Source organism: Pteronotus mesoamericanus, unplaced genomic scaffold (genome assembly GCF_021234165.1).
Source record: "Pteronotus mesoamericanus isolate MK-2021 breed Mesoamerican mustached bat unplaced genomic scaffold, CSHL_Meso_final contig_24, whole genome shotgun sequence".
In the NCBI taxonomy this organism is placed as follows: Eukaryota; Metazoa; Chordata; class Mammalia; order Chiroptera; family Mormoopidae; genus Pteronotus; species Pteronotus mesoamericanus.
The window spans coordinates 17,304,107-17,322,267 of NW_026555100.1; the positions used below are offsets into that span (position 1 = coordinate 17,304,107).

At 40.4% G+C, this 18,161-nt stretch overlaps 1 protein-coding gene across 4 annotated transcripts in view; it reads left to right on the forward strand.

Moving 5' to 3' along the window:
• The window catches only part of FAM13C (family with sequence similarity 13 member C), a 121,091-nt gene that overhangs the window by 35,193 nt on the left and 67,737 nt on the right, over positions 1-18,161 (forward strand). For 3 of the 4 annotated variants that reach the window (XM_054572760.1, XM_054572759.1, XM_054572757.1), the window contains one exon: positions 11,378-11,496. In XM_054572760.1, the coding sequence (XP_054428735.1) occupies positions 11,378-11,496 (119 nt within the window). Of the gene's footprint in view, positions 1-5,341; positions 6,247-8,214; positions 8,283-11,377; positions 11,497-18,161 lie in introns of those variants that run through there. The other variant, XM_054572758.1, reaches the window with a different exon arrangement.

Sequence of the window (18,161 nt, forward strand, 5' to 3'; positions counted from 1 at the left end):
ATGGGAAAGCAGTTTCATATTGCAAATGCAAGCTGCTGTTAGTATTTGGCACTTTCTTATTAAGTCAGTAAAACAGCTGTTCAGGGCTTTTCCTCAGGCCAAACTTGCAAAGCTTCATTTCTGTTACAGGAATAAACATGTAAGCAATGAGAAACTGGAATTTTGGTTAAAATATTTTGTGGCTCCTACTTTCTAGAAATTCAAAGTGGTATTTTCTTTAAATTAGTCCCAATCTTAAGAGTTCTTATGTTGTGGAAGTGTGTGTGTGTGTGTGTGTGTGTGTGTGTGTGTGTGTGTGTGTGTCATTAGCTTTCTCAAATCCACAGAAGACTTTCCTCAGCATCAGTCACTGGTGCCTGAGTGAATCAACAAATATTTTGTAAGGTGCTGAAGCACTCTGAGACAGTTAAAAAAAATGCAAGATAAAGACATCCTCCCTTGGAGTGTTTATGTTCTAACTTGGGGGACTTTAGCCAAAAGCACAGATTCTGTGTATACAGCAAACCAAGCCTGCACAGGACTGAATGCACAGAATGTGAGGACAGTCCAGAGAAGAGAGACAGGGCTGTTTTGGGGTTTTTTTTTTGTGGCCTCAAGTCATTAGAGGAGATGAGATTTGAGGGGGACTATGGGATATGGTATATATGGTGCAGACTGCATGTTTTTTTTTAAAAAAAATTTTTATTTATTTATTTTAGAGAAGGGAAGGGAGGGAGAAACAGAGGGAGAGGAACATCAATGTGTGGTTGCCTTTTGCATGCTCCCTGCTGGGGACCTGGCCTGCAACACAGACTTGTGCCCTAGACTGGGAATCAAACCAGCGACCCTTTTGTTCACAGGCTGGCACTCAATCCACTGAGCCACACCAGTCCGGGGATGCATGTTCGAATTCTCCCGAAGTTCAAATGTTGAAACCTTAATCCCCAATGTGATGGTGTTTAGAGATGGGGCCTTTGGGAAATAGGTCAGTGCCCTTGAAAGAAGAGCCGAGAGAGCCTGCTTCCTCTCTCCCTGTTGTAGGGTGAGAAGTCATCCATCTGCAAGCCAGTGTGAGGGCTGCCATTGGGGACTGAATTGGTTGGCCCCTTGATCTTGGACTTCCCAGCACCAGAACTGCGAGATATAAATTTCTATTGTTTAATCCACTCAGTCTTTGATATTTGTGCTACAGCAGCCTAAACTGACTGAGGATGTAAATAAGACGGGAGTAAGGCAGGCATCTCTGGAATGAGGAAATTGTACTGAGAGAGCAGTAGGTGTGAGTTGAGTGAGGGTAAGAGTGCGAAGGGATCTTCTTAGAAGAATATTTTGCATCCATGGTGCTCTTAGTCTTATTGATTTGATCATCCATTAGTACAGAAGGTAGGAAATAGGGAGGAATCAGGGTTGACTTGGCAAAAACATTGACCTTTCTTTTTCTGTCTTCTTCCTTCTTTCTTCTTCTTTCTTCTTTTTCATCCTCCTCTTCTCCTTCCTTCTTCTCACTCTTCCTCCTCCTCCTTTTTTTTGTTTTCCTGAGTGGTAATCTGTTCTGTTTGCCACTGTAGTCCCACAGCTAGAACTATCCCTGGCATTGTAGAAACTGTTTGGTAAATATTTTAATAAGTTACCATCGTGGAACCACAGAGTTTTCTAATAACCAGAATTGGAAGGCCCCCTTTGCCCACTGCTCATTGAGTGTGGAGCTTTCTCGGAGCTGAAGGCTCTCTAATTCTCCTAGTGGAGAAGTTTGAGGAGCTGGGGTAACTGTTGTAATGTTAATTTTGGATTTTTCTCATGACTGCCTTGGGAGTAGGAGAATAATTTGATTCTTGTTAAACTAAATAAAATAAATAAGGGAGCTTGTGAAATGAAACATTGAGGGATATTTGAAAGCAAAGAATAACAGACAGTTTAATAACTTCAGAAAATAACATGATAGAGATTCCATAGCAACAGGCTCTTCACTTTCTCAGTGAAATAAGTAATAAAAGGTGGCTTTTCCTGGGAAGGTAATGCTCTATAGTGTCAATAAATGGTATTTAAAGAGGCTTAAATCTCAACTCAAAGCGAGATGATTTAAAACATACATAAATAATTTATATTAAAATCGCTGAAATTAGCACTTCTGATTCTTAAAATTATAGTAATCTTTTCAAAGTCAAAATAAGTGACTAGCTTCATTAATAGGCTTGACAGGCAATTTGACTATGAAGGGAGTGCAGGCTTGACGAAGATGCCATTTTGCACTTCCCTTCTTGCCTCTGGCCTGTGGATATGACGAAGTACCAATAGGAAGGCTTAAGGTTGTGTTGCCATATTCATAGGTGCTGATTCTCTGCTCCAATTGTCCTATTTGGTTATGATTTTTTTATTCTTTGCTGAAAATTATATATCTTTTTTCTTTTTTAGTATTTTTACTTTTTAATTGAATTTATTGGGGGGACATTGGTTAATGAACATATAGGTTTCAGGTGTACAGTTCTATATTATACCATCTGTAAATTGTATTGTGTGTTCCCTACCCCAAGTCAAGTCTCCTTCCAGCACCGTTCATCCCCCATTTACCCTCACCTGCGTTCCCCGACCCTCTTTTCCTCCGGCTGTCACCATACTGTTCTCTGTCTATGATGGGTTTTTTTCCTTAATTCCTTTACCTTTTTATATAAGTAAAATTATGTATCTTTACTAAAATTTAACATAAGCAGACTGTAATAAACAGTGGCATCTATTTTTAAAGAACCCCATTTGTAACATCTTCAGACAAAAATCATACAGTTGAATGCACTTATACAATATTTAATATTTCTTTGATTGTTTTATCCTAAGTTAAAATCCTTTAGCATTCTCAAGTAAGACATAATAAAGGCCAGGCAATAAGCTCCCTCTTTGTATTTTCTTTCCATCCCCCTTTCTTGGTCTTCCTTGCAGTCTCCTTTCTACCTGCCTGTCCCTTAAATATTTTTAAAATGAAGTATTCTTGTTTTAAATTATGCAAGCAATACATACATACTCATTAAACAATTCAAGCAGCGAAGTAGTTTATATATTAATATGTCCTACAGAAAGTAAGTACACCATTGCCCATATGCACACATGGAGATACACATATTTGGTCTTCCCTTTCACCTCTCTGCATGGGTTCTTGCTATATATACTATGTTGCAGCTTGATTTTTAAGTTAATAATATGTCATCACTTCAAAAATATTTCATTTCTCAGTGTTCTCTTCCAGGGTTTCTCTTCTCTCTCTGCTCTCTGAACGGTGTTGCACCACTTGCAGTTTCGGCCACCCTCATGCTCCTTCTCACAGAGTCCCAGCCCCGGTCTGGACCTGGGGCTCCAGCTCATTTGTTTATCATTGCCTGCTTGGATGCCTCAGGGGCACTAATGCCCACCTCTCCCCAAATACTCTTTCTCTTCTTGTCTCCATCTCCAGGAGCAGCGACGCTATTCATCCATTTTCCTAGTTGGAGAGTTGGTATCGTCTTCGGTTCTCATTCTCCTTCAACCACACCCTGTCAGTCACCAGGTCTACTGTTTCTACCTTTCATAATCTTTTAAACCAATCAGTCTTTCTCCATGGTAACACCTCTGCAACGCCAAGCGCCTCTTGCGCGGGGTGCTCTAATTATCCAACTGCCCTCCCTCCTTCCCCTTTCCCTCCTCACCTTCTAATCTGTTTGCCCCACAGGCCCCCAGTGATCTTTCTCCTGTGCAAATCTAAATGTGTCTTACTTATAATGTTCAGTGGCTTGCTGTTGCCTTCAGAATAAAGCTCAAATTTTTAAAGATTTAGAGAGTTCATATGATCTGGCCTCTGCCTGTGCCTGGCCTGTTTCTTTGATCACCATCCCCAACTATGTTTGACTCTAACCCCCAGCACAGTCAGCCACTGTGAGCTCCTTGCCCATGCCATGCTCTCACTTACACACATTTGCCTTGGCACATTCTGTCTCCCCATCTCTCTGCTTCATCCTTTAGGCCACGTCAGTGATATTTCTCCGATGAGCTGAGTTTGGTGTCATTCCTATATGTTCCCGGAGCATCTCACACTTGCCTTTCTCCTGTTGTAACATCAGTCGCACTATACTGTAATTGCCTGTATTTGATTTGCGTCCCCCTGACCCCCGCACTAGCACCACCACCATTGCCACGCTAGAGTGCGAGCTCCCTGAGGGCAGGTCCTAGGGAGACTATAGAATGTAGCGCTTGGTAGGGACCACATATTTGAATGATGAATGACTATACTCAGAAGCCCAAATCCAGATTCCCCAGAGTTACAATGATTAAGTCAGAGACTCCATATGCCTCGAGGGATCAGGCTGGTTCAAAGGTCAGAGGAAACACTTTTCAGAGCCTGGGCATGGCAGTTTGGGATACCAGGGCTCTAAGGGGTAGAGCAGAGTGATCATAACCAGAATTTGTTTGCCTTCTGCTTTCCTTTGAGCTTTTTCCTGTTTGGGGTCTTCTGTAGACTCAGCAATACGTTAAAATTAGAGTGAGTATGGGAGTTGTAGGCTTGTATAAGTCCTGAGTTCCCAGTGAGGCAGAAGCAGAAATTTGAGAATTCTTGGAGTGAGGGACTTATTTTATGTAGTCCTAGCACCCAGGGCGGCTAGTCTTGCCTCTTTCACAGCTGGTTAATCCTTCCACTCCCCACTTGCCTCCAACCCCCAGTTAGAGCAGGCTCGTTAAAGGAAGACCTCCCTTTCTTTGTCAGTCTCTTTCACTGTGGAGTCCCTGTATCCTTTATCCACATGCTATAAAGGAGGAAATAAATAAGTACCATCAAGAACCCATATCTTATGACTCTTTTTTTAAAAAATTTTATTGATTTTAGGAAAGGAGAGGGAGACAGAGAAACATCAATTTCTTGTTCCACTTATTTGTGCATTCATTGGTTGATTCCTATATGTGCCTTGCCTGGGGATTGAACCCATGGGTTTGGCATCTTGGGACAGGGCTCTAATCAACTGAGCTACCCAGCCAGGGCCACCTTCCTGTTACATTTTGTTAAATGTGACTGTGTTCATGCTGATTTGCATAGGATACTTCTCAACTCTATAATGATAAAGTTAATTCATATATCAGGACCTAGAAAATGGAGACCGCCCGGTGGCCGAGCCCACATCACCAATCTAAACCCAAACCAGCCTGCACTTACTGGCACCTGACACCTGTCAGAGAAATTTAACATACACCAATCACAATCCTCCAACTCAGCTTTAGCTGGTTTACCTTACCCTAGAGAACAGGGCCCACTAGCCTTACAAGGAAGTCCCTGGCCACCCAGCCAATGAGGAACTGTTTCCGTGTTACCACTTCTAAATAAAACTCACTCTTGCCCAATATCCCTCGGGAGGAGTGCTTACTGCTTGTGTGGGCCTGTACTCCCCCAATCCATGGATTGTTTTCCCTTAAAGAAGGACATCAAACTCGTTACTAAATTGTTTCAGTTTTGTCTTTTGACCATCTGGCAACGAGACTGGACCCAGAGACAGCCACTGAAGATTCCGGGGACGGCTCTAGATGCAGGTGAAGGTGCCCTTGGAGCCTTTTGGTTCACTGCCTCTTTGGCCGCCTCCGGGATCTCTGGTAAGCTTCTCTTGGGTGGAGCTCTGCTTGTTTTTTGTCTGAGCTCTTCGAGTTTGTTCTAATCCTTCTGGGTGGAAAATTGGGGTATGAGAGACTCCCAAATTTTCACAGGGTGGAAATTGAAGTGTGAGAAACTCCAAAAATCCCAAAATCCCTTGGGAAGAGCACTCCACTCTACTTCTTCCAATCCATGGATTGTATTCCCTTGAGTGAAGGGCATCAAATGCACTGCTAAATTTTTAATTTTGCCATTGATGGTAGAAAACTTGGGATATTGAAAGATAGTGCAAAGAACTCTGAATTTGGATTTTAAGATTTGGAGTTAAGATCCGAGTTCTTTAGCTCACTTGAGTGATACAGCATGGTCCTATTTTATGCAATTTTGAATTAAATATTGACTAAATATTGACTATAAAGTATTAAGCTTCTCAATGCAAGCAATTTGAAATAATGCAGTCCTCCCCATAGGTTTGTATAATTTCTAAGCTCTTTGGGTTTGCTGAATAATAAGCTGCTTATTTTATTGAAATATTTCCACTTTAGCTATAGAAAAGAAATACCCACTATCTTCCATCATGGAAATGATCTTAAAATACATAAACCTCAGTCAGATTTTGCAGGGTCTTCAGGAAGGCATCTCTTGCATAAAAGACAATCTCTTTGGCCTAGGTAAGTCACCTGTCTTGTCTTCACTTGTTGGTTCTTACTGGGGAAAACTGGTGAAGAGTAAAACCCACCTTGTAGTTTTAGATGAGGAAATAATAGGTTAAAGTGCCCAGTTTGGTGCCCGATGTTGATCAGGCAGTCAGTGAATGATATTTGATTTGGAAAGAGGATAAGATAAACAACACAATTTGAATGTCTATTTTCTACTAAAAATGCTTACAACTGTAAGCAGTAAACTGGGGCATATCTTGGTATCACAGATAAGGAAATAGGATTAGTGGAGATCTTACTCTGTGGATATGTGTGGGTTGTCTTTCTGTGTTGAAATAATGACTTAAGGTAAGCAGACAGCATTTAAAAAATAGGTCTGAAGAAACATTTCTCTTGTTTTCTTTTCTTAAAGGGCCTGAACATTTTAAATATAGGCGTTACTCATTGTATTGTACTTAGCTTTATTGTGCTTCACAGATATTGCCCTTTTTTTGCAAATTGAAGGCAGGAACTTCACCAGCAAAAAGGTTATGAATTGCTTTATTGCAGTCTGGAACTGAACCCACAATATTTCAAGAGATGCCTGTAATAATCAGACACATAATTTAAAAAGGAAATTTAACTCAGCTTTCCCAGGGTTACAATTATTAAATAAATGTGATAATCCAATAGTTCTTTTAATCAGGGTAAAGGCCTTTAAGATTCCCAAAGTCAAAAGAGTTTCTGTCACTTTTAGACATATGCATATTTAATGTAAAAAGAACAATAAGGTGATGTAGGAATGAATAGATATACTTGCACTTGTTTGTTGTAAGAGCTGAATATATATGGTTTTCTAAACTATGGAGACATCAGATGCATTAATCATGTGGTAATTAGAGCTCTTGGGGAGAAACACGCTCTCCTAAATGCAAGGTATTGTTATTAGCAATAGAGTGATTAGTTATAAAACCATTTAATTAGAAATTCAAGTCAGCAGTCGAAGAAATGATTTTATCAGTTTTGGAATAAAATGAACCCAGATAAAGCTCAAGGTGAGAAGATGAAAAAGTTACTGTTTCGGTTGACCATATTTTGGAAGAAAGATGTAAAGGATGCCTTTGTCCTTGAGGCCCAAGGGTAGCATTCTGATTTGGGTAAGCTAGAGGAGAAGGTCAAGAACTGGGATTAAGATGGAAAATCATTTTCTTTCTCTAGGTCTTGCATTTGTATAAATTGGGGAACCTGTAAGGGCCTGAAGGCAGTGGCCATGCAGCTGGATCATAACTAGATTCTATCAAGTCATACAAGAGACAGCTGAGTTCACTGAAATCCTTCCAAGGACAAAGTATATTTCACCATTTCTGCTTAGGGGCAGCTAATTTTTCCTTAACTCAGCCAGGGATTTTGAGCCTCTCAACATAAGAGACAGCTTCTCTCCTTTCATCATGTACACTATCCTCGCCTCTGCTTATGAATCAAACAATAACCTAATAACATTTGTTTTGTGGACAGCTTTCTTATGAAATTTCTCCCAAGCTTAGTCAATTTGATTGCTCCTGCAAATAGCAGAGAACCAACAAATCACTGAGGCTGGGCTTGGAGCACAAAGGAACTGAGGCAAAGGGTAAATAAACGGGGGATGGCTGGGAGCAGGGAAAGAGGTAGGGTGAGTGCCCTTACAAGGTGCCCATCCAGGCTCACCTGGCCAGCTCGCTGGAGGAGAGGGCCTTGGCTTCTCCCTTCCTAGTTGCCTAGATCAGCTTGGATCTGCCCGTTTGATAAATGCATTAACACAGAAGTAAGCAAGTTAGAGCATTTCCCCTTACACTTTAGTCTCTACCAAACAGTAGATTTTAAATATCCTTTGAGGGCAGGAATGTCTCATTCACTGTATAACCCCCTTAACAATCTACATCCTTGGTATGCTGTAGGTGATTTTTTTAAAGTAAATATATATCTTAATTATTTCAAGATAAACACTCTGCTTTAATGTTCTAGAATTTTTGATGAGCTGCCTGTTACAGCAGATTCTGAACAAAGATGTAATGAAGCTTAAATGGGCAAAGGTAATCGAATATTTTCTTTATATCTTATCCAGGTGTTGTCACCTTGGGGTGGGAGGTAGGGAGAATGTTAACTCTCATTCATCTGCAAGTACATTGTGTACCACAAGGACTTCCTTTGGCCGTCCTAGTTCACCTGGCCCCTGGCCAGGTGGCAGAGTCCAACTGGAAGAGAGATGTGAGCTCACCAAGAGGGAGAGTCCTGCTTTCTCATGTGTCTGGTTAAATCTCTGATATAGAAACAGATAAATAGGATTCTTATTGTTCTCATTTTATATTTTTTTTCTTTATATCCTTATAAATAGATGCTAACTAGTAGCACAACATCTTTGAAAGGTACTGTTCTATTAATTCAGTAAGTATGGTATTCCCTTACTGTTTGCCTTCCTTCTTTGAGAGAAAACATAAAATTATTTTTGCATACTGGGGCAAATAAGGATTGCGGTTCACTCCTCTATTTTCTATGAGGTTTTTGAGACTTCCAGATTAGACTCTTGAAGTTGCTTTTTCTTGTGTGTCTCCTTTATAAGACTTCTTTTGTATCCCTCACAGTACCATGCTGTCTCTGTGGGGCCTGCTACGAGGCTTCTTGATGTTAACATACACATCTTGTCACGCTTTCGCTTTTCTCTTAGCTGACTACACCTTAAAATTGATGGGTGCATTTAATGTGGCATTGCTTTTCCCTAAAAAGCCATTAGTTAATCAAAATGATGGTGGTTTTCATTATTGATGGTATTTTAGAATACAAGAAAGGTGAGTTATCTATAGTGATGGAACAAATAATCCTAAAACTTAAAAAAACCAGTAATCATTTATTACCTCTCATAGGTTCTGTGAGGTAGGATTCTCTTAGGGCACAATAGGGAGGTCTTGTCTGGGTTCCATGCCAACTGGGGCCTCAGCTGGAAGATTGGTAGCCTCAAAGTTAGAATCATTGGAAGCCTCATTGATTCTCATGCAAGCTTTGCTGGGGCTATTAGTTGACATAGGAATAGTCCATGAGAGATAAGGAGAGGAAGGGCCTGAACTTAAAATATTTATTTATTTGTTTGTTTGTTTGTTTATTTTTATGAACAAAAGAACTTTCAGACTCATAAGAGCTTTGGAAGGAAGAACCCATTTAGCTTTTTCTGAGAGAGGCTGAACTTGGGTTCTGATCTCAGGGGGTTTTGGAGACCAGCACTTTGGAGGTTGACCTAACATTTTGTCATTGCAAAGGACAGCATTACAATTATGCCTATATTTTGCATGAGAGCCTACTCTGTTGGTTAGTATTCAGGATGACTTATACCAAAATCCTTGCTTTTTCCACAACTCTCCATACCATCCCTAAGTTTTCAATTCTAGGCAAGCAGGAGAAGCATAGGTGACAATGCCATTTTTTTCCTCCACTTGGATCAGAGTTGGCTGTCAGCTGTCCCCAGACACGCCTCATTCATCCATGCGAGAGAAATGTTCTCTTTTTGCCATGCTTGGAGATCTCTGACTTGAGCAGCGTAAGGCAGCACTTTCTCTAGAGCCCCTCTTATTTATCTCTAAAATAAACAGAAAAATGCAGGGGAGTCCAGGAGTTTGTGCCCTCTGACACTTCTCAACCTTTTGTAGGTTCAAAGGATTGGATAAGTGCTGTCTTTGAAAATTAAAAACAACAACAACAAACAACCAAAACACCCTACTCTTTCCTAAAAGGCTAAAGTTTTGAAAAAATGGTAATTTTTTTTGTTAAAACACTTTAGAAATTAAACGGGTCATTTCTTTAGGCCTACATGTATTGGGGCTTTTAAATATGATGTATAAAATAATACCGTTTGTATGGAAACCTGAAATAAGCATTTCACCACAAAAATAGGTTTTCTTGTGCTGAATTCATCCTTAACACTGGTTTTAGAATATTGAGCTTCAAGGGGATTTTATAAAAGGAATAATACCATCATCAATAGTTCCCATTTACTGTATGCCTCCAGTTGACAGGCAATGAAAGGGGTTCGAATAAGGTCTTGCTCAGCAACCTGTGAGGTTAGCATATCATCCCCATTTTTCAGACAAGGAAACTGAGGCCTACTTAGCAAACAGCAAGCAGAGTTTATCTCACTTGGAAACTGCTTTTTGGGGCTGACCAGCACTTGGGTAGCTGTAGATTTTTTCACAGCAGCTACTAAGTCTAGGGAACCAGTGTCTACAAATAGAACTCTTTCTTGTCTGAAACTGGGACGTGGCTCAAAGACTATACTGGTTCAACTGCTGAACATATATAGATCTTTCATTTTTGATGTGTGTATAGTTGTATTGAATCTAGACTCATTTTAGCTTGGGTGTGTTTATGATATTCTCTAGAGAGTTTAGCATTATGGGGTTTTTGTAAATTAGTAGATTACATCATGGGATGACCAATGTAGCAATTTCTTTGGATGCAGTGTAACTAATGGCAATCGTGTGTGTTTGCGTGTGTGTGGGGGGGGCGGGGAGAGCGGGAGAAAGAAGAGGAGAAATCAATCAAGAGATAAGCATGTTTGACATTTGGAATTTATAAAAATTAGTTCACATTAATTTAAATATTCCTTATTACAGCAATGATATATGTTTATTGTAAAAAATGTAGGTGAATTTCCCACCCCATCTGTAAAAAAAAAAATGCCATCTTAGAGTTATTCACTGTTAAGATTTTGGTTCACATTATCTTAAGCTCTGTGTGAGTATATGAAGGCATAAACATTCATACATATATTTGTTTTTGCAAAAATGATCCATACCAAAAATATTCTAGGAATTATATTTTTAGGCGTAGTCGTGAAACATGCTTTTATAATGTCATTTTTAATATAGTAAAATTTTTATGGTATGGCGATATCATACCTCTTGAACATTAGGGGTTTTATATTATTTATTTTTCTTTATTCTGTTATCTTGCAGCAACCAACAGATAGAAAAAGTCTTTTTAAATTTCGGACCACTCATTGGTCCCCTCCCCCACTGCCATTGGGTAGAGTATGCTGTGTGTTGCTGCTCTGCTGCCACGAGACCTACCCGCCAGCAAAGAATACTGTGAAACTGATGGCTGCTGACAGCTCATCTACTTTTTCTGTTTCTTCTTACAGGAGACAGAGCATGTGGCGCCCAGCCAGTCGGAGTGTCAGGGGAGTGCAGGAACGCCAGCTCATGAGAGTCCACAAAACCACACGTTCAGGGGCCAGGAACCAGTGCAGCTTCAACCAAGGTGGGCCCTTTGGTGTGCCTGGGGTGCATTCCTCTGTGCTTGTCGCTCCCATATAAGAATCCAGGCTTTCTGATTTTTGTTGGCATTCCTTGTAGACTGAGAAGGTGCTTAAAGGGGCCTAGAAGGAGAATCATTTGAGTCTGAGTTTGAGAAATGTAAATATCCTACTTTCTCATCTTCAGTTTAAAGATTACCAGCCATAAGTCTCAGAGAGAAGCAGAGAGAATCCTGCCCTTGGAAAGAAATGATAATTAGGTTTTTCCTCTATGATAATGATGGTGATGACAGTGTAGACGTCAAGCCAGTTGCTTTGTGCATATAATATTAAATAGCCGTCAGCACATCCCCGTAGTCCCATTTTAGGGAGGAGAAAACTGAGGCTGGGAGACTAAGGAATCTGCACAAGTAAAAAAAGCTGAGCCAGAATTTGAACCTACACATGTCTGACTATGGCCTAGCAGGTGTGGCTTCTGTGATGATCCAGTGGTGTCCTTAGGCCCTGAGGTAGCCCCAGGCTGGAGACAGCCATGAGTTGAGGGCAAGGACATGGGGAAAACACTGTCCGCAGCAAGGCTGGCCTGGCACTCTGACGGGAGCCTGGCTCTGCAGCTGTCTATGGAAAGTCTCTGCTGGAAATAAACAGGAGGAAGAATTGGACCACTAGTTGTGTCAGCTGTCTATGTAGGATCTTGTGTACAGTGTAATTGTAGCTCTGACTCAGTGGAAAGGGAGTTCTGTGCTTCTGAGCATGACCTTTAGAAATTTTTTTCTAAGGTTGCAGAGTCTAAATGAATCAACAACTACAGAGGAGATTATGCTATGTAATTGTGCTTTAAAATATTCAACATACTAAATTTAGAATCACAGAATTCCAGAGGGTTAGAGGGGACGCCAAAGGAAGATAATCCCCTATCCAATTGGATTGATGGGCACCATTTGTCACTCTCTTCACAAGTTGCCCTCTCTTGTCTGTTTATTCTTACTTGACCTCAGGTCAGGTAAGATTCAACCTTGTTATTTGTCTGCTGATCAGGACATTCTCCTTCCTATTCGAGGCTTTATTGCAATAACGCTATTTTAGGCTGACTAGGACCAATTTAAGCAATGACCCAATCTCCCCCGACCAGACTGGTGACTGCCTCTCTCAGCATAAGGCCAACTATATTCCCATGCACATTTCAAAAAAAAGTAGAAAAAGAAAAAAAAAGAAAAGAAAAAACAAAGAACAAAACTAAATCATTCTTTTTTCTTTTTTTTTTTAAATCCTCACTCAAGGATATGTTTATTGATTTGAGAGACAGACAGACAGACAGACAGACAGACTGAGGGAAACACTGATGTGAGAAACATCAGTTGGTGTCCTCCCATTGCACCTTGACTGGGGATTGAAGCCACAACAAAGATATGAGACCTGACCAAGGATTGAACCCATAGCATTTTGGTGCATGGGACGATCCTCTAGCCAACTGAGCCATTCAGCCAATACTTCATCATTTTTATTTACGTATGGAAGACATGACAGCTCTTTGAGGTGGATATTCATAGAGGCTGATTGATGGTGGGGAAAATGGTTAGCAATTAACCTTCTTAAAGTTGCCTGATTTTTGGTAAGCTTAAAACTACTTTATATCTCATTAATGGCGAGGAAGGTAAATAGGGATATCACTATCATCAGAGGGCAAGTCAGAAATGTAATAGGATTATGTGGTGGGTATCATTCACATAGGACTAGTGAGACTAAAAGTATGAAATAAAACCCCTCCCTATAAGGAAACACATAGGGAAGCAGTGTATTCTTAACTTTGGGGGTGGGAATTACAGTTTTATTCAGATTCCCAAAGACATGTGACACCATTTTTCAGAGAAAAGAGATGCATATACACACGATAGTTTGTGTAACATTTAGGAGGTTCCTAGATCTCCTCTGCACGTCAGGAAAGGGAACCGATACAAGGTTATGGGGCAGCCTTCCTCATTAAGTCAGGCTTGTCTTCCCAACAGATTAGCCACTTCTTACAAACACAGACCTGGCCTGTCTTCCTCTATACCTCAGTAAATCTCCACAGGACCCCACATACCTTGCTGTTCACCCCCCACCCCCTGCTCCACCACCACGACTTCAGCCTCCATTCCAGAAATTCCATGCACCAAGTGTGGCAATCACAGGATCTGGTGTCAAGTTGCAGATCAGGAGCCATGTTAGGCCAGTTTTGTTTGTAACTATTAGATTTAGTATTTACACCAGGCTGGTAACCTTTAAACTACAGTTAATTGTCGCAACCCTGGTGGTGTCACTCTGGGACAGTCTAATGGTACTTAAAAAAAAAATCTCAAAATATTACAGGAATGGTGAAACTCGATGAACTGGTGAAATGAGATCTGAGGCTAAAAACAACTTTGAGTCAGGTAGCTCACATTCCTGATAACCTTCATCTTCCGTTTTACGTCAGCATATGGCCAGGTTCAGGCAGATGATGCCCAATAAGATCTTGATAGAGACATGATACTGTAACAGAACACATATGACTTAGGCCTGGCTCAAGGTAAGGAAAGAAGTCAGAGTAAATCTCAGCAGGTGTAAAATGCCACCTTCTTAGGGATCGGGAGAGACTGTTATTAGCAATAAACAATTAGAGAAAGGGAAGAAACATCTTTCTGTACCAAGGAGCAGTCAAGTGAGTGACAAACATCTCATGTTTCATTTAAGTGACACTTGAAAGAGTTGTCTTCAGAGAATGAATCCATCCCTGTAGAAGTGAGATCTTGGAGCTGACTGGGTTATGGTGTAGGCATTGATTTTTCCATACATGCCAATTAAAAATAGCTTCATACTTTCAGCTCTCAGAGCGTTTGTGCCTTCAGCTCTTTCTAGCACAAGGAACCTTTATCCCTGTCTGTGGATGAGCTTCCAGGAGGACTATGAATGTTTTCGCCAAAGTTTGAATATATGTATACTATATTGGCTTTTAGAAGCTACTATAAAAAAATGAGCACAAACCTGTAGTTTAAAACAACACAAATGTATAATCTTCTAGTTTTTTAGGATAGACCTCCAACACTGAGACCCGTGTCAATGTGTCAGCAAGCCTTCATTCTTTCTGGAGGCGATAAGGGAGGATTAGTCCATTTCTTTACCTTTTCTAGTTTTCAGAGGCTGCCTACATTGCTCAGTTCACAGCCTCTTCTCCAATTTCAAAGCTAGTAACATAGTATCTCTGAGAATGACTGGGAAAGATCTTCTGATTTTTAGGGATTCATGTGGTTGGGCCGAATCACATAATCCATCATAATCTCCACACCTCAAGGTCCTTACTTAATCATATCTGTAAAACTTCTTTTGTCATGTAAGGTAACACAAGGAGGGAGCGAGGGATGCAGACAGGGACATCTTTGGGGGACCATTATTCTGCCTACTGCATATACATTGATTTTTCCAGGGAAGCAGGGGTGTCCTATCCATGGCCCACAGGCCACTTGCTGCCCAGGATGGCTATGAATGCAGCCCAACACAAAATTGTAAATTGACTTAAAACCTTTTTTTTTTTTTTTTTTTTTTTTTGCTCATCAGTTTTCATTAGTGTTTGTGTATTTAATGTGTGGCCCAAGACAACTTTTCTTCTTCCAGTGTGGCCCAGAGATGCCAAAAGGTTGGACACCCCTGTCAGAATCTCATAGGGCATTCATGAGCCCAAAAAAGATTTGGAATGACTGTCCTAGCCTCTCCTTGCTCCAAGTTTGCTTCCTCCTCTGGATTCCCACAGAACCACACTCACATGTCAATGCAACCCCTCCGTCCCCTTTCTCTGCATCCCTCCTGCTTGCCACGCCTTCCTCATCCCTGTTACCTGCCTTAGCAGTACAGTGCTCCACCTCAGAGGTCTCAAATTTGGTGTCCTGTAAGTATATCTAGGGTGAAAATATATTTGGTTTGTAGAGTGTTTTAAAATATTCTGATTCAATATTTAAAAATCAGGTTCTACCAATTTGGAACATTCTCTTGAAAAATTTGAATAGGGATAACCCAGAGCCTTCATTCCTACAAGACAATTAGATGGAACCAAGGAGCAGGGCCATATTTTTTTTCACTGTTCCTACCCAAATCTGTCCATTTGTTTATGCTCTTTGCCTGGCTCCTGCAGGTATTTGATTTGTAATGCCCGCTTTAACCCTTTTCTTCTGAGCAGCTGCTTGTCCTGGGGACTCTCGCTGCTGGGAGCTAAGCCCTAGTACAGTGATGGCTGATGCTGTCTTAATGCCTCCTTTTCCAAGATGGCATGTGTATATTTTAACTTGGATTTCCGGTGCATCTGAGTGGAGTGGCTGTATATTTCACTACTCTGGCATGCGCCTCAGTACCTGGGGCTTTTCAAAACATGTATAATTATAGCACTGCATTTAGTTAGAACAAGAGTGAAACCTTAGTAATCACTTAATACAACCTTCTCATTTCCTATAGTTTGATGCCCAGTGAGGCTGTGATTTGCTTAAGCCTTTCACTCCCTTTGTAATAGAACCAAGACAAGCACCAGCAATCTGTTTGGAGCAGTCACTTAATGAATATGTATCAGTCTGATTGATTTTTATAGCTAAAGACAATGCCAATACTGTGAACCCTCGGATAGGGCAAAGGGGAATTTATAAATGTAAGAGAATACTAATGAAGTTAGGGACTTCTTACCCAGATAAGTAAATTTACTTTTGAGAGTGATTAACTCACTTGTGTTTAAACTGTTGTATTAAAATTTATGACAGTATTAAACCTTTAATGTTGTTAAAGACCTTGTCTGTATAAACAGGAGCTATTCTATAGCATTGTGTTACTACTAATTAAGGCAGTGGTTACATTTGTGAATTGAAGTTCATTAGTCTCTTCATCCAGAAGTCCCCAGTTAGAGGGGTTGAAGATTGGGGTATTAATGAGGATAATGGCCTTTGATGGCTTCGACTACTTTTGTGACATTCCAGATGAAAGGAAAATCTTTGTTGCTCTCTGGAAAGAGGAAGTTTTGTTGGCAGCAACTTTTCCATGGGGGATAAATTCTTTCATCTTTGGTTTTTGAGATAGACAACTTTGTATGTGTGTTTAATAGCTAGTTGTTTCCTATTTAAGTGTTTTTCATAGAAGTAAGCAGAGTCTTAATGAACTCTGCTATGAAGAGGAGGATGAGGAAGAGAGTGAGCACCCAGAGATTTTTTTAATGACACAAGAAACAAGACCTGCCTTCTCAGACTGAACCAGAGCAGGAGCTCTGCCTGCTGCCAGCGTGCTCTTCTTTCTCATTAGTGGGTCCTAAGGTTTCTTTTCTTTTCTCTTTTTCGGGGGGAGGGGGGAGAGCAGGGGATGAGGTGGAGATAAAAAAAAATAGCTTGTCCTGACAATGTTTAAGACTCCCTGGTGTACAGCTATGTAATGAGTGAGACCTAAAATAGCTTGCTTGTGTATGCTACAGAGGAAGAGAGCTATACGAGGGCTGTCTTTCACCCCTTATTCCGCCTTCACCTCCATGGGCGCAGAAACAAACTGGTAGAATGGAACAAACATTCAAATTAACAAGTGCAGAGTCTTATGTCTACCAGGTGACCCTGGTCACTTTGCTCCAATTCCTAAGTCCTCCCCTCTTAACAGGAGTTTGGGTCAGATGATTTCTAAGGCCCTTTCTGGCTCTTAAATTGAAAATGCTCAATACCCTAGATGTTTAAAGGATTAGACATGGAAAGACTTTAGCTCAATAATGCATGCTCTTGTGGTCACAGATAAAAATAATTCCCCCTCCTTGATACAGAGTTCACAACATCCCACACCAAATCCTTAAACCATGGATGGGAAAAGAGCCCGCACTTGATTATTCTGGGACTGGAACTCTCTTATTTTTTATTTTTGGAGTCTGACTATGGTCACTTGATAAATTATTAGCACTTTCATTGGATAGTGACTAGGCATACAAACAAAAGGGAAACTCATACATTCTCTCATTACAAATAATAAAATGAGTGAAACATGGTTATATCAAATACAGAAAACCCCAAGGACATAAACATTTCTTATTTTACCACCCAGAATTAACCACTGTTACCATTGTAGTGTACATATTAATGTTGTTGTTACTATTTAATGCAGACATGGAAAAGAATTTTGTCTGAAAGGAGCTTCCTGATGCATGAGGGTTTGAATCTGTTAAAAGCACTATTTATTTTAAGCAGGTCCCAGAGTATAAAGCTAGACCAGAATGATGCATTCTGACAATATAATCTTTGTATATAAGGTGAATAATAAAGAAGTGGGTGAATTATCCTAAGGCTGGTAATCTCATTTATGGTTAAGGTGAACAAATTTGATTTTCCATAAAAAATAATCTAACATACGATTTTTTCAAAGCCCCACTTTCTCCCCTTTCTAAGCCCATTGTTGGACATTGGCCCTTCCCTAAACGTCTCCCTCTCAGTGCATTCACCACATTGCTATATACATCTGTTTATTAGTCCTCCCTCACACTAGATGGGGTGGCCTTGGAGGGTATAGGGCCTAGTTTATACCTGTCCATCCTTATGTACTCAACAAATGGCATAACTTACAATTTCCTATAGGGACTATGTTTTATAAATCAGTGACATGACAGACATGTGTTAGAAGTAATATTTCTAGAACATTGAACAAAAAACTCTGT